The sequence below is a fragment of the Colletotrichum siamense genome, assembly GCF_013390195.1.
Source record: "Colletotrichum siamense strain Cg363 chromosome Unknown KSG_Cg363_contig07, whole genome shotgun sequence".
Lineage (NCBI taxonomy): Eukaryota > Fungi > Ascomycota > Sordariomycetes > Glomerellales > Glomerellaceae > Colletotrichum > Colletotrichum siamense.
In genome coordinates, this window is record NW_023501020.1 from 3,833,714 (window position 1) to 3,849,639 (window position 15,926).

The following is a 15,926-nucleotide window of genomic DNA, read 5'->3' on the forward strand; positions in this document are numbered from 1 at the left end:
ATGTTGGGGTTGGCACCATGGTCTATGCCGATATCTCGACCGAAAATGTTAGTACACACAAGTATGCATCGCGACTCAGATCCGTGTCAGTCTTTTAATCTCTTGACTGCATCCGCTGTCTATCCCAATATATGACAATATTGCAGCAGCAAAGATCGCTTCCCAAATTGTGTGAGGAGCAAGCCAGCTGTGGGTGCATGTCAATATTGAGGCGTTACGGTACGATGATACATAATCTTCTTCTGCGGACATGAGGACTGTTGAACAGTAACTCTCGAAGTGAAATGAATATCGCAAGGAGAACCCCCAGCTACCTAACAGCCGAAAAATCGCCCAATTTGAAAAGATCCGAAATGGAGAGCATCGATGGAACGTTCTGGGCTTCTCCCCACCTCAGACCTGAACACATCAGTGATCGCCCAATGCGCTCCATTGCCATGTCTGCTTTCAAGTACTCGTGTACTCATGTATTCAGTAATTGATCAACATGAGCTCATTCGCAAGGCCCCTGTGGTCGGGAGCAGCCAGGGTCGGGATCTGGAGCTGTCGGGGGAATCTCCTCGCAGACGCAGTGACTAATAGGGGGTATTATTGTCAGTATGTGAACACCATAACTGTACGCTTACAAGGTCTGAAAGAACTTACGAATGTTTCCCGGCATCAGTATTGTGCTCCTTGCAGATTCCACGCTCGGTTTCCCGGCAGTTCTTGTAGCCGGCACACGAGTTGACTGCCTGGTCAAGGTTGCATTCCATAGGCGCTGAAGCTGTGTCAACTCTCTGCTTCCCAAACTAAAGCAGCAAATGACCTTGTATGCTTACCTGGAGATGTTGGAGTCGGGGCTTTGACGGTGGTCGACGGCGGTTTGGGCGCAACAGTGGTTGGTTTCGCCGCCGATGTGGTGGTGGGCTTGGGATCGGTGCACTTGCATTGCCTACGATATGCCATCAGTGCGTGCAAGTTCAAACCTTCTACAGAATATCTTACCGGATGGCAAATGCACCCATAGGGATAGTCGTTACGCAGGACTTCTTCTTGGGGGCATCGCAGGCCAGGGCCTTGCAGTCTTCGTCAACAGTACAAACGGCGGGAACGTTGTCTTCCTCCTTCGGGTCGACGCATTCGCATTGTCTGTTCACTGTTGTTAGTCATTGTTGTAGAAACGTATGGGGGGCTCGTTGGTATAGTACTTGATCGGGATAGGCCCGGCTACTGCCGACTTTGCCTTGCACTTCTTGGCTTCCGTTGACTTGCAGGTGAGACCGTCACACTCACTGTCTTCGTTGCAGGTCAAAACTGGGCTGGAAGTCGCTGTCGTTGAGGTGCTTCCGGTTAATGTGGTAGGCTTGAACGTTAGCGTCGCATCGCCAGTCGACGTCGATGCCATGGATGTGGGAGGCACAGTAGTTGACACGCGGGTGAAGGTATCTGTGGCAGAACAGAAATCGATCTCAGTAGTAGTGCCGTCTCGCTTGACCTTCATGGGGTTGCATTGCTGCAAACGGTCCAAGAAGCGGTGATATCTCTCGCGCAGCCTCTGTCGATTGGGATCGGCTGGCTGAGTCGCTGCATCTCTGTTCGAACCTGTACTTAGCGTCCAAGCCCATGTTGCCCGTACGAAAACGAAAATAGAGAGAACTTACACGTCGCGTTTCGGACCATCCACCATGTTGTATGCAATCCGGACGCGCTTGGGAAGTTCATATTCCTCCCGTTCATACTCTCGGAAGCGATTGAACACCGCCTCTTGCGGTACCCATTGGAAAGAGGCAAAGGCTTCGATGACCTGCTTCATCTGGAGACCAACACTGCGATAGTCTGGTTCTCGTTGTGACTTCTCTTTGTACTCGAAAACGTCACTGAAATCGGGATGTGCCAAGAGGTAGGCTGCCAAGCCGGCCTATGATTCGAAGTGTGCATGTTAGTAATGGCTCCAGCTCTGGTGAACCTTTCGTCAAGGGTGCTTGAAAAATTTCACTTACCACTGCTGGAGAAGCGAAACTGTTCCCTGTCATCTTCACAGTGCTTCTAGTGTCGGCCGGGTCACCTATGCAGCCCGTCACATCTTCGGCCTGTGCATAGATTGTGACGCTTCCACGACGATTAGCATTGGGATGAGGGCTGCCATCCTGCATCGGCGGGTCGCCTTTCATCTTCCCTTCTGGCTCAGAGGTTGCTTGAAGTGATCCATCAGCATGAACTCCTCCGACGGTAATAAGCGAGTTCTCTTGTGTTCCAAGAAGTTGCGGAAGATGGTCCCCTAGTCTGTCCGGTGACGGGGATTGAGCAGCGTTCCCGGCAGCCATGACGAAGACACCACCCAGTTCCTCCAGGTCTTCGATGAACGCCTCAAAGTCAGCCTGGATGTCATCAAAAAGGGCGATGTCTCTTTTGATACCTGAATGAAAGTTAGGTAACTGCTCACGAAGCCAAGAGAACTGGGATCACGGGAATACGCACCGAAAGAGACATTCACAACCGCCTTGCCCTTAAGCGAAGGGTTCGCACGCAGGATCTGAGCTCGAATGTGGTTAAAAGCATCAATGAGTGCTACCCGTCGGCTCTGAATTGGCCCGTAGCTGCCGTTGTTTCGTTTCTGTGCCGCCTTCCACTTGATGAGGTACAGATCAGCATTCGATGCCACGCCTAAGGTGGTGCCTCCAGCAACGCAAGCTACGGAGGTACCGTGTCCTATCCTGCGCTGGCCATCGTGAAAGTAGTCCTCCGAGTTATCCGGTGCGAGCTTGTCGAGTGCAACCTTGGAAAAATCGACAGCGTTCTCATTTTTGACGTAGTAGTCCTTGACTTTTCTTGAGCCTGGAGCGAGTTCCTAAAGCTTTGGTTAGCTTGGTCAACCAAAATGCCATATGTTCCATACCTGATGGCCCAAATTGAAACCAGTGTCGATGATGAAGATGGTCACGCCTCGGCCAAGGGATGAATGATACCGGTAATCTTGTCTTGAGTCTCCTGAAATCATCCTGAGATGCGGCGGGCTGTTTGGTCGGACATCAGGAGGGGCAGGCCGCCGTTTTTGTAGTGGGATCCGGGTAGGAGTGCTAGCGGGCGTCGCGATCGGGGTCGTGAAGTCGGGGGTCTTTATGGCGGAAGCCTTCTCGTACTCTTGGACATCGAAAGAAATATCAGGAGTGACACTTCTCACCCAGGGAATCTGAGCGATACCTGCAGCTTTGAGCACAGTCAAGTTGGTAGTGTACACAGGCCACGCCATCTCAGTCGGCAGCCATTCCTCGGCGCCAAGAGTACTTCCAGCGTCGTTGTCAAGGTACTTGGTGAACTTCTTGAAGACAGAAGTGCTGACTTTTCCGCGTTTGGCGGTGATCATGAATATGTCAGTGGGTCCTCGGGGAATTGGTGGCCATGAAGCCTTCTTCTTCGGCGTTCCTGACTTGCTTGGGGGATCGGCAAAGATAGTCGTGGATGTTGATTGAGATACTGTTGTCGAATTAGGCGGTTCTTGGGGGTTTCCGGCAAATACGTCATCTACATCGGCCCAGTTGACGGCGCTGAGAACGGCGTAGGCGTCATAGGCGTCAGCTGCGAAGCTCAAGGCTGCCATCCCAAGAATCGACAAGTCTCCGAATCTTTCCATGATTGTCGCGTGCAGCTCCGTGGGAATATTGGGAAGGTTCTGGAGCATATTGGCAGTCGACGATGACCAGGTCGCAAACCTGCGTGAATGGGCGTAAGCCGAGAAGAACTTTCCGTTGATAGATCGAAAGGCATCTGGGTGATTTCCTTGATTCATTCGGGCCGACTCCACTTGATTTTGGAACTGAGATGTCTGCTTCGCAAGGTTGATGGCATCTTGGGTGAGATCCGCCAGTTCAATTGCTTCGCCAAACTGTGTACCGGATAGGGGCCCGCCAGGTGCGTTGAGAGCCAGGCGCATGGCCTTGCCGCTGAAGCCGGCCACGGCATCAGCTAATGGACCTGCAGATCCGGAAAGCCCTTCAAAGATCCCCTTCATAGCACCAAATGCACCAGCGCTGCCCCCGGCTGCGGTACCACCACCGCTACCAGGGCTATCTTCGGGAGAGTCGAAAGAGCGTTGTGAAAACTCCACACCATCAATGACACTTGTAGATGAAACTTCCTGAGGTATCTGGACTGTCTTGCCCGCGATCTTCAAGGACTTATACGAAAGGGTTGCGGTGCTTCCGTCCTTGAGAAAGATCTCAACTGGCTTTTCGTGTTCGGTTGGGGGATAAAACTCAACCCCGTCTAGCTTAACGACAACCGGAAGCGGGACCCACGTATGGTCAAAGGGGGAGTTCCCCTCGCCCATGTAGGAAGTCTCAGAGGGAGGCATGGAGGATGTAAGTACAGCCTTGGATGTCCGGGTAGGGCTTTCCTGGGTCTCCTGCTTTGTGGTCTTCGGTGGCTGTTTCACTGAAGTGACAACTTGCTGGGTGGTGCTCAGACTGCCAAAGGTGATCGGAGTGCCGTCAGCGGTCAACGTTGTTGGTTTTGTTGGAACAGCAATAGTCGTAGATCCCAGTGCGATGGATCCCGATGAGATGGTGATGGGGGAACCTCCTCGCGGGGCGTAGGTGACAACCGGCCGGTCAAGCGGAAGGGGTGATCCGTTGAGATTGACAACTGTGACAGTACTGGTGACCGTGGTCGACGTAAGAGTGACTGTGGCAGTATTCTCGACAGTGGTGCCGGAGCTTGGTGCAACGGTAGGTGATGAGCTGTTGGAGTAGTGGGCGAAGCTGGTTCCAGATGAGGACGTTGAGATTGACTTTGGCGGAGGAAGCGAATTTCCGGCGGACGCTAGGCTGGTGGGCTTGGTGGAGGTAGAAGCAGAGGTGGATGTATTGTGAGTCGAGAAGGAGGAGGACGGTTGGGACGTGGGTATTCCAGTGCCGCTTGGAAGGCCCGTCGCACCCCTGACGAATCTGACTGAACGTCCTGGAGGTGGTTCTCCCGTCCGAGGCTCTTTTCCGGGCGCTACGAGAGTTAGCAATGATCAGTTTCAAAAGGTCTTCTCGAAACTCACTGAGATAAGGCAAGCTGTACGGAAGTAGAGCTGACGCTTCGAATATCATCAGCAGACTGACCACGAAACAGGTCTGCGGTAACCGCATGGTGAAGGAGAAAGTGCAAGGAGTAGAATAAGCAGGATATCAAGATGATGGCTGGCTTGAAGATTGAGAAAGATACTACTGACCAACTACCTGCTTTTATAGAAATTAAAATTCGCAGCTTTGGTTTATCCTTTGGATCAATGGAAGTGGCCGTTGGTGCAAAGCATCACTTCCAGTTCTACCTCCGAAAGTAAGTATCTCGTTTCACTCCATCTAGCGTCATTTACAAAGTTCTAACGCAACGTGCCATCGAAATGTAAGTTTCCAACCAAGTCCGAGGGACGACGTGTCATTCAGACGCAGTTGGGTGAAGAATACTGACTTCTCATCGGGGGCGCAGTTGGAAATGAAGATTTCGGGGGCTGAAAGAGCAGGTTTTATCTCTTGAATGCGACGACACGAAACGATGGCGGCTAAGTTCATGCAGGCTTTCACCCGGCCCGACCAACTGCTCGACCTTCAATGGTGACGATCTTGAGTGGGTGGATCTTTGGGGGCTGGCTTCCAACAGAGTGTCGTGATGCTCAGATGTAGTTGTTGGTGCAAATCTACAACGCGGCCGACCAACGACCTGCATGTACCTGCAGGAACCAACAAAGACGTTGGTGCAACAACACGTGATGAACCACGAAACGATCCAATGGCATTCAAGCCGACCCCCATGGCCAAGACTGGCTGGCCTCCAACTTCAACTTTAACTCCTGTCTGTCACAGCTCAACTTGTTGGTTGGGCCAACGTCGGCCACCACTGTCGAAGGTGGTATTGAATTATCTTACTCATGGACACCAAAGTGATGAATCGGGGCGTTCCGCGTGATGCCGGGACGTCCTACCGCATTTGCAAAACCATAGCCCCGTTCCGATGTACGCCAGCGGCGTCTTTCGTGACTCCCTGAGGCCTTCTGACGGGGTTGTATACGGGGCTAAGAATGTGTGATGAGATCCGCTAGCCAGGCGGTATCCCACATCAAAGTCAAGTAGGCAAGTGTTTCCCGCGCGGTGCACCTGAACCGCGGGCAACTTCTGGGGCCTTTTTGGAACTGACTGCGCATTACTAACGACTATGCGGAACCGATCATTGCAATCGATTTTACTGCGAATAGAAACTGCAATTAACGCATGCGCACAAATAACTATATAGTTGGCGGCGCTGGCGCGGGTGCGACGGGTTTATTAGTCTGATTGGACGATCAAAGTGGGATACCGCCTGGTTCGATCAGAACTACCCCGGATACACACCTCACTCTATCGCCTGCGCAGCGTATCATTGGGGGCGACCACGAATGCTATGTTTAGAGGGTGGTGTGATTGATCTGCGTAGCGGGAAAACTGTCGCTTTATCCCCTCGAAGGAAGCATTGCAGGTCATGACTCCCGCTGCCTCGTAGCTTAAGCATGCCAAGACGTGGCAACTGACTGCACCACAAAGCAAGAGCCTCGGTGATGGCGAGTCCGCCGTCACTATCTCCTGTTATGCGATGAACAATCGCCCCTATCTCCCCGAGTTGTGACTGAAGTTCATTTTCAGAGTATCGACAACGCTGTCAGAAGCGTTGCTAAAACCACCTCATTAGACTTCGGATGGGGTCATTTCAGTAGATGATTACTGCCATCTGCAATGGGGAAAAGGGCGTTAACCTTAAAAAACGAGTCGCGGCCCTTACCTTCCCCATGGTCTCCATGCTTGCATCCACTTGGATTGAAGCGCTGATTGATCTGCTTCCCTAAATGAGAATTTAAGGGCTATTTCGCCCGTAGCACCTTCAGCATGGCCGGCAAAAAACAACTCATGCTTAATCTGGACATTAATTGGGCGGTAGTTGTTGAAATGACTTGCTGATACCCCAATCGGCTACACCGAACAACAATTGAGGGGTTTGGGGATCCTTGCTTGTCACGATCAACACCCACACATGATTCATCCAGAGCCAACATTGAACGAGCATAAAAACACCTCCAGCCCGGCTGATCCCAGAATGTATCGCTGACTGTAAACTGTGACCTCGTCTTTGACTGTTGCCGGCCGTTGGGCTGATGTTGAACGTCATCATGCAATTTCGCTCAGTCCTTTCCCTTCTCAGCCTTTGCGCTCTGTACTCTGTCTCTTCTGCTGCCGCAACACCACCACCCCAAGTCCAGACTTACTTCAATCTCGACGGTGCCACTCATGCGGCCAAGACCCAAGCGCTTAAGGGCTCTGGCTACCGTATAATCTCTCTCAGCTCTTACGGAACTCCTCCCGACAACAAGTATGCCGCAGTTTGGGTCAAGCGGGAGGGCAGCGACCAAGTAACGATTTCTGGCGCGGATATAGATGGCTACCGGACTTGGATGGACTCATGGAAATCCAAAGGCTATGTTCCAACGCATGTCTCCGCTGCGGGGCCGGCTGCTGGTGCCGTCTTCGCTGCCGTCATGGAGAGGACAAATGTTGGGAAATGGAGTCAACAGTGTGGTATTACGAAACCAGGAGATTTTCACTCTGCAACCAATACAAGTGGCGTCGTCAAGGACTACAGCACCTACGGCACCCCTAGTGATCGTCGCTACTGCCTAATCGTCCACGAGAACATTGGCAACGCAATGGAAACGATCTTCTACGACACCCCTGGACCCAACGAGTTCGCTGCAATCTATGACTCTGAACTCACAAAGACCTTTTGGCGACCGAAACGTCTCTTCGTCGCCGATGATCAACGGATCACGCCCCAATTTGCTAGCGATTGGGTTGGTGAGTGGGAGGCAAAGACTGACCTCACCGCGGATCAACTGGACGCCGAACTCAAATCGCGGGCTAGCCAGAATCGCCTCTATCCGATTCACATCGACGGCGCCGGCACTGGACAGGACACTCGGTTTTCTGTCATCTTCGCCGAGACTGACGTCCCTGAGGCCCGCAAGTGGACTGTGACCGGCAAAGAGGGCGACCCAGCCATGACTGAGAAACTCGATACGATTATGGAAACATGGATGAAGAAAAACGGCGTGCGCCAGGCCCAGGTCGCGGGCGCCGAAGAGGGTCACATCGTCTTTGAGCGCGGTTATACGTGGGCAGAGAGCAATCGAGCTCCTGTCCAACCGGATGACGTTTTCCTTCTGGCTAGTCTGAGTAAGATGTTTGTCCATGCCGCCATTGACAATCTGATTCAGGCTGGAAAGCTCAAGCTTTCCACACGCGTCTACGACCTCCTTGGCTACAAGCAAGCTAAGGATCCGCGGGCTCTCACTACAACAATCGACCATCTCCTTACGCATAAGACAGGATTTGATCGTTCAAAGTCGGGTGATCCTGGATTCGAGTTCCGGAAGGCCTCTCAATACTTCTACAACAATGCGCGTCCCGCGACTCTGCGCGACATGATCGAGTATCAGCTCACGAAAACTCTCGATTCTAAACCTGGTTCGAAGTTTGCATATGCAAACTACGGCTCAATGCTCCTGGGCTACGTCGTGAGCAACATTACTCAGCAGCCCTATTTTGACTTTTTGAAGGAGAATATCCTGGAAGGTCTGGATGTTCGTGTCTTTGAGACAGCCGCTAGCAAGCACGCCGTCGATCGCATCATCCAAGACACCCGCTTTACTGGCCTCGACGGCTCGCAACCGGACTCCACCGCGAATGTCTCCATGGTTTTCGGGGGCGACGGAGCTATCAAAGAGGAGTGCGATGCCGCATTCTCCCTCGCCGCTAGCGCGAGCACCATTGCAAAGTTCATCAGCAAGCATGCTGTATGGGGTACTGGCGGACGCACTGTAGGCAAGCGCCAGGGCATGCTCGCGGGAGCACGATCTTTTGCCATATCGGAGAAGTCGGGCCTCGACTGGGCCATCACCATCAACACGCGCGACTTCGTCGAGCCTGACGAGGTTATTAACTTGAGATTTAAACTCTTGCAGCCGCTTTTCGTGGAGCCAAATTCGTGCTTCGCATGGTTAAAAAGGCTTTGTGCCAGTGGTTGAGCTCCATGTAACTGTCGGGTTTGTGTGTATATAGATAGAATAGATACCCCAATGCTTGTTCTGAAAATCACCCTGTGTACCTTGTGTTCACTTGTGTCTGTAAGCCCTTATGGAAGTTTGGCTTGAAAAACAAACCAATCATCTGCACGACTAAAGCTGAGAGGGCTTTCGACTAGACAAGCCCCAGTGAGGCTCGATGTCACCATGTCCGGCGTAACAAAACAGATGATCTGAACCAAAACTACTGAGATCTAATCGTTGATGTTTGCACCGAGTCTTCCGGCATATCTGCGCCGGACGCATACTGGTCGTGATACGAGCACCTTGATGGCTTTACATCAAATCAGCCAAGCAATCTGACTTCGGAAGACCAGGCAGCTTAAATCAAGTTCAAATCATCATTCATTACCTGTCTTGGCATGCTCGTTAACAGTCGGTAGAATTTGGCGATGGAGTTTCGGAGTCCGCCCTCAACGTGGAATAAATGCCAAGACAAGTCGTTATATCGGAGAGGCGTCGAGAAGTGAAGTTGATGACTTACCGGTGGGATGGATGGCGAAGTCGAAGCTTTACCGATGGGATGAACCATTAGTGCGGAACGCGACCTTTATCATTGGTTTAGACGAACCCAAACCCCAAATCATCCAGTGTTCCCCCTTAAACACAACGCTGCCAAGCCCATCCTTATTCAAACCTTATCCGCAACCCCTGCCAAGAAGAAGCACACAAGCAGACCGGCAGTGCGCTGCAGCGATTTTCTTTACAAGTGCGACCAGCAATTACCAATTCCATGGAAAGAGTGATCTAATTACACAGCCAGTTAGATTAATAGGTGGGAAAATCCGCCGGGGTTCCAGGGTCATCCCGACCCCGCACGGAAAACGAGCTCGGCGGAGCAAGCATAGTCGCATTTCCGACATGTGTACCTTGAATTCTTAAAGAGGCGTGATTCCCAGTGCTCAAAAATGGAGTCGAGCAGCTTTCTCGGGTTCATTGGCTCTTCTCCAGTTGCCAGTCATGTTGTCCAAACTCACCTCTGCCTGGCTGCTGGCCGTCATGTCCGTCAAGCCGGTTTCGTCGACTCTTCTCTACGCCGCCTCCCACGCGGGGACCGTCACGACTCTCGACCTTCAGACTTCCGAGTCCGGGGCAACTTTGGATGCAATCTCGACAACGACGGAATGCGCCGCCAACCCTTCCTGGCTGACCCTCGACCAGTCAAAGTCTCTGCTCTACTGCGCGGACAGAGGCCTCACCAATCCCAACGGCACGCTCGTCTCCTTCTCAAAATCTGAGAACGGAACCCTCTCGCCGGTTGGCAAACTGGAGACCATCAAGGGTGCCGTTAGCTCTGTTGTCTATGGCAAGGATGGCGGTGGAATTGCTCTGGCGTCTTAGTAAGTACATCGCCCACGTGCTGCGCTAGCATTAGAACCCCTGTCAGAAGTCGACCTGGGTTGTAAATGTGAAATGGGAATGTTGGAAAACGATATGGATCTCAGAACTGACAAATTGATGTAGCCCTGCATCGTCTTTCGAGGTCTTCTCTGTAGCTGACCCGAGCGACATCAAGAGGTTGCAGTCCTGGACGTACTCGCTGAGCCAACCAGGCCCGAAGCCCGCTCAGAATGCCCCGCATCCCCACGAGGCCATCCTTGACCCCACGGGGGAGTTCGTGTTGGTCCCAGATCTGGGAGCCGACCTGGTGCGGGTTTTCAACATCAACCAGGAGACGTACGAATTGACGCCCAGTACATCTCTTAACGCGGCATCCGGAAGCGGCCCAAGACACGCCAGATTCCTCGTCGTCGGCAAGAAGACATTCTTCTTTCTGTTGGCTGAGCTCGGCAACACCATCACGTCTTACGAGGTCACCTACAACCAGGACAAGACCCTGGAACTCAAGGAGGTCTTCGTCGTCGGCACTCACGGCCCGGACAATGTTGTTCCTGCCGGAGCTGCTGCAGCTGAGATCCACGTCTCTGTGAGTACTACCACACCTTAAATGATTGATTTTCGGCGACTAACCACAATCCCAGCCCGACTCTCAGTACCTAGTCGTCTCCTCCCGCAACGTCAGCACCTTCAGCATTCCCAACTTCGACAAGACCAACAGCACCGAGATCGTGTCCGACGCGCTGGCCACATTTGCCATCGACCAGGAGACGGGCCACCTGAACTTCACTCAGCTCTATCCTGCTGGTGGCAGATTCCCCCGCCAATTCTCTATCAACAAGGCTGGTGATCAGGTCGCTGTTGGTCTTCAGTCAGATGGACGTGTGGTGGTCATCAGCAGAGATGTCAAGACTGGTCTTCTCAAGGATTTCATCGCGAACATTGACATCGCTGGCGAGGTTGTGTGCGTCATTTATGACGAGTAGAAAAAGCCAGTCGAAGCGGTAGGAACTTGTGACGCGAGAGCGACTGAGAAGCAACCGAGAAGCAAGAGTTCTGCGGGAACATCTAGCAAATGTGAGAACTCAACGTATATAGCCAGCCAAAGACCACATTTTCTTTCAAAGAATAAAATCAAAGTCGGATTCGCAAAATGGCTCTTTGCTGCATAAGCTCGGGAGTCACACTTCAATGTTGAATTAGCAGCATGCAGACTACACAGGGGATGACGTGTACTCGTGGGAGAATGTATGACAACCATGGATCCCGAGTATGAACTCGAGTATTCCTTGGAAATAATCTTTTAAATATTGCTTTGATAAGAAGACCAGGCAAGAATGGGACATCGAAACAGAGGTTCCCTGCTAGACCGTAAAACAGCAGCACGGAAGAATTGTCTCATTAAGAAGCTCGGTCTATGTAAGATTTGAGAAGCCAAGTTCCATATGAACTCTGCGAAACTCAAGCAAAAGACCAACTCATTAAGGAAGGACTGAATTGGTGTAAGTTTGGCAGGATGTTGGTGCGAGGATTCCGCCCAGATAAGCTCCAACTGACGGCCAGCGTAGGTTTTCAGGGGTAACGGCTATCACGGCTCCTCCACCAATGCACATTCCAATCCGGGCCATGGCGTCAATTGACAGCCCGCAGAACTGGGAAGCTCATCACATATTCCCCGGACATTGCGGGACTCTTTGTGTTGCACGGTGGCTACTCAGCCCCTGGTATGGCGGGCTGATCGCCGAGCCAAGCTCTTGCGGAGCCGTCTTCTCGGTGCGATGCGAAAGACAAGCTTTCTTTGCATCCGATCTATCTTGGCAAACAGCATGCCCAAGTTCGTCCCATGAAAATCGAGCTTATTTTAGGTGCATTGGTCGACTTGCTAAATGAGCGAGTCAAGACCGTTCTTTCCAGCACATTGTGAGCTGTTTTGCTCTGCGGGTGACAAGGTTTTATTGCGGTCCGTATAAGGGGGGGTTAAGGTTATATTAATGCTGCTGAGCTATAGTCAAGTAGGCAAAAGTGCGCATCCGTTCGATCGGTTCGGGAGCTTGTTCAGAATGCAGTTCGGGTCGATTTTCGATGCCGGATGGGTCGCTTTGAGATTCCCCGCCAATTGGAGACTTGCTATTGCCTCAAGGAACACGACATGTCTGAATGTTTCAAACTAAGAGAATTTGCTTTTCCCCCTAATAAACGGTTAATTGCGCGATATCAGTCATGCTCATCAGTTGCCGGCACCTATGTTTATCGTTCGCCATTGCAATGGCACCCCGGCCAAGACGGTGCGGCCGAGTTAATTGTAGGGTACACTGCAGCTGCGCTACTCTAATTATTAACTCTCTCTCCATCTTAGGGTCGCATCAAGTGGTGATCCATGCCACATTCAATCAGCGTTGCAATAAAATGCAGTGCCTCAGGGAGACCGATCACACCAAATACGATTGCCTATTTATTATCTGCCCTCTCGCCAAGTTTCTGCCAAGATGGCTGTTTCGTTCCCCCAGCGTCGACACTCGCCATTTTCACTCGTTTCACTCTAGATAATAACCATGGCTCCCGCGCTTTCTCTACGCGCTCTTCTGTTGGCGGTGTTGCCATGCACCGTCTTGGCCCACTGGCGCGTTGATGGCCACAACCCCGTCAAGGCGTTGGCGGAGGAAAGGCGTGGCCCGAACCGTCGCCATATCCAGAAGCGCGATGTCACCGGTGATTACCAGTACCTTACTGACAAGACTCAGAGTAAGATTCTCATGGAGCGTACTGTGTTTCTCAGAGAGCAAGCTAATGATGTCTCAGAGTATCTTGTCAACGGCACCGACATTCCTTTCGTCGACTGGGACCTTGGCGAGTCTTACGCCGGTCTGATGCCCATCTCCAAAAAGTCGAATGAGACGCGCGAGCTGTTCTTCTGGTACTTCCCAAGCACTAACAAGGATGCTTCCAACGAAGTCACCATCTGGTAGAAACTCCCCACGACACATCTCACTCATCAACACTAACATATACCAGGCTCAACGGTGGCCCAGGCTGCAGTTCCTTCATTGGGCTCGTCCAAGAGAACGGCCCCTTCACCTGGTTTCCCTCCGCCTACCGCCCCGTCTACAACATCTACTCATGGTCCCAGCTCTCCAACATGCTCTACGTCGACCAGCCCGCCGGCACCGGCTTCTCCGTCGGCTCCCCGGACGCCACCACCGAGGAAGAGATTGCCCAGCAGTTCCTCGGCTTTTACCACAACTGGATGGAAACCTTCAACACTACCGGCCGCAAGACCCATCTCACCGGCGAGAGCTACGCTGGCCACTACATCCCGTACATCGGCGACGCCATGATCAAGTCCAACCAATCTGCCGACTACAACCTCTCCGGCGCCATGATGTTCAGCCCCTACATCCGCAGCGTCCCCAACGACTTCCAGCAGCACATCGTCACCAAGCCCTTCGTTGAGGAGTACAACAACGTCATGGGCCTGTACCCCGGCGTCGGCGACTACTGGGACCGCATCGAGGCCGCGGACGAGGCCTGTGGCTACAAAGAGATGCGCGAGAAGTACTTCACCTTCCCGCCCGCAGGCCCCTTCCCTCCCGGAAACATGAGCGACGAGTGTCAAATCTCCTCCATTGTCTACGACGGCTTGGCTGAGGTCAGCCCGTGCTCCAATATCTACCACATCTCTCAGGGCTGCCCGAACCCGTCCGACCCCCTACTCTGGGCCTCGGCCGGTGACAACGCCAGTGTGCCGCTCAGCTTCGACAAGAAGGACTGGCACGGATACCTCAACATCCCTCAAATGCGCAAGGCGATCCACATCCCCGAGGGACAGAAGGACTGGCAGGAGTGCACCGACGCGGACCCCTTCGGGCCCAATGGTGACCAGAGCGAGGACCCCTTCACCTCGGGTGCCCTGACGAGAGTCATCGAGCACACCAACAACTTCATCATCGCCAGCGGCAACCTCGACTGTAAGTTCTGAGCAGCTCCCACTCACTGACTCTTTCAGAAGTTGACATCGTAACCCGCAGACCGTGTACCCACCAACGGCACGCTATATGTCCTGCAGAACATGACCTGGAACGGAAAACAGGGCTTCGACGAGTTCCCCAGCAAGACCTTCTTCCTCCCCACCGCGTACAGCGACCTTTCTTCTCAGAGCGCCGCGGGCAAGATCGGCGACTGGGTTGAGCAGAGAGGCCTGAACTTTGCCAGAGTTTTCAACGCCGGACATGGTGAGCTTTTCTGGACATCCTTCTTGGGATTGTATTTCATGGTGACTGACATGCTGTAATAGAACTTCCGGAGTATGCTCAAGGTGCGGGCTACCGTCTGCTCGAGAAGCTTCTAGGCCGCGTATCCGATCTGGCGTCCGACGTCATGTTCACTGCCCTTCCGGGCAACTTTGCGGCTCCCACGAATGCGACTACGGCCAGCAAGAAGCTTTAAGTTTCCGTTACCCCTGCTTCAAAACAGTCTAGCGCCCCTACGTAGACATAGTTTTGATAAAAGAAATAAACTTGTAATCATGTTACTCCTTTGATCAAGAGACCGCCTATTCTTCCTGTGCCAAAGTGACTACTTTTCATGTGTACTTAGTGAATTTGATAAGGAGGACGACGGGGGACGATGACGGGGGACGATGACGGGGGACGATGACGGGGGACGATGACGGGGGACGATGACGGGGGACGATGACGGGGGACGATGACGGGGGACGACGGAGATAGACGCTAGTAATAGAGGACGAGAACGAAGCACGACGATAACAGTAGCAAGATAGTAGCGATTACAATAGCAATGATGACAGCGAGCACACAGGAAAAGTAGTTGCTCTCGCACAGGAAAATCAGGCGGTCTCTTAACCAATGGCTCGGATCACACTTGGCATGTTCGCTCGCATAGTGCCATAGCCCCCAGGCCTCAGAACATCCATCACTGAGGCGAATATTACACACTATGAAAACGTTGGACCAGATTTATGCAGTCAAAAGGTCTCCTGCATTTGTCTTTGTACGTTTCTAAAAAGATATACATGAATCAAGCCCGGTTTTCCGTGGTATGCCCAGCCTAAGGAGGACAGCACCAGTAGCCAACGGCCTAGGGGATCTCATTAGTCAACGAGCTCATTTATACGTGGCGCCAGACATGACCTACCGCGTCAACAGACTCGCAGGGAGGGAAGGGAGGCCATTCGGATTGAGAAATGCCGCACTGGGTATCGATATCAGCTACGTGGTCGTAGGGAATGATTTCGTGGCACCCTCACCTTATACTCGACCAGCGCGGAGTTGAAGCAGCTGTTGCCGGACTTGCTGCACCCAGGGTGCGACCAGGCCATGACGGCCACCGGGGCAATAGCGAGGAGGAGAGCGGAAAGCTGCATATTGAGATATCGTTGGCCAGTTGCAGGAAAAGAGACTTGGTCTGCCACTCTTCATAATACGATCTGTCCAAGAATAGT

At 52.5% G+C, this 15,926-nt stretch overlaps 5 protein-coding genes across 5 annotated transcripts; 3 read left to right on the forward strand and 2 right to left on the reverse strand.

Moving 5' to 3' along the window:
- Positions 1 to 493: 493 nt before the first annotated feature.
- On the reverse strand, positions 494 to 5,114 carry CGCS363_v011324 (Subtilisin-like protease 6; the record flags this gene model as incomplete). Its single annotated transcript, XM_036643173.1, has 10 exons — positions 494 to 575; positions 646 to 760; positions 822 to 934; positions 988 to 1,131; positions 1,191 to 1,574; positions 1,644 to 1,900; positions 1,983 to 2,398; positions 2,461 to 2,830; positions 2,879 to 4,977; positions 5,027 to 5,114. The coding sequence occupies 10 exons, from the start codon at positions 5,112 to 5,114 to the stop codon at positions 494 to 496; spliced, it is 4,068 nt and encodes a 1,355-aa protein (XP_036491946.1).
- Positions 5,115 to 7,162: 2,048 nt separating this feature from the next.
- On the forward strand, positions 7,163 to 9,073 carry fimD (putative fimbrial assembly protein FimD, serogroup H1; the record flags this gene model as incomplete). Its single annotated transcript, XM_036643174.1, has 1 exon — positions 7,163 to 9,073. The coding sequence occupies one exon, from the start codon at positions 7,163 to 7,165 to the stop codon at positions 9,071 to 9,073; it is 1,911 nt and encodes a 636-aa protein (XP_036491945.1).
- A 1,056-nt stretch (positions 9,074 to 10,129) lies between these two features.
- CGCS363_v011326 (putative 6-phosphogluconolactonase) lies at positions 10,130 to 11,454 on the forward strand (the record flags this gene model as incomplete). The annotated part of the gene is made up of 3 exons (XM_036643175.1): positions 10,130 to 10,470; positions 10,595 to 11,057; positions 11,113 to 11,454. 3 exons carry the CDS (start codon positions 10,130 to 10,132, stop codon positions 11,452 to 11,454), a joined length of 1,146 nt encoding a protein of 381 aa, XP_036492452.1.
- Positions 11,455 to 13,020: 1,566 nt separating this feature from the next.
- Positions 13,021 to 14,911, forward strand: CGCS363_v011327 (Carboxypeptidase Y-like protein; the record flags this gene model as incomplete). The annotated part of the gene is made up of 5 exons (XM_036643176.1): positions 13,021 to 13,210; positions 13,268 to 13,430; positions 13,481 to 14,433; positions 14,494 to 14,697; positions 14,760 to 14,911. 5 exons carry the CDS (start codon positions 13,021 to 13,023, stop codon positions 14,909 to 14,911), a joined length of 1,662 nt encoding a protein of 553 aa, XP_036491947.1.
- Positions 14,912 to 15,532: 621 nt separating this feature from the next.
- Positions 15,533 to 15,848, reverse strand: CGCS363_v011328 (uncharacterized protein; the record flags this gene model as incomplete). Its single annotated transcript, XM_036643177.1, has 3 exons — positions 15,533 to 15,562; positions 15,620 to 15,676; positions 15,732 to 15,848. The coding sequence occupies 3 exons, from the start codon at positions 15,846 to 15,848 to the stop codon at positions 15,533 to 15,535; spliced, it is 204 nt and encodes a 67-aa protein (XP_036491949.1).
- Positions 15,849 to 15,926: the final 78 nt, after the last annotated feature.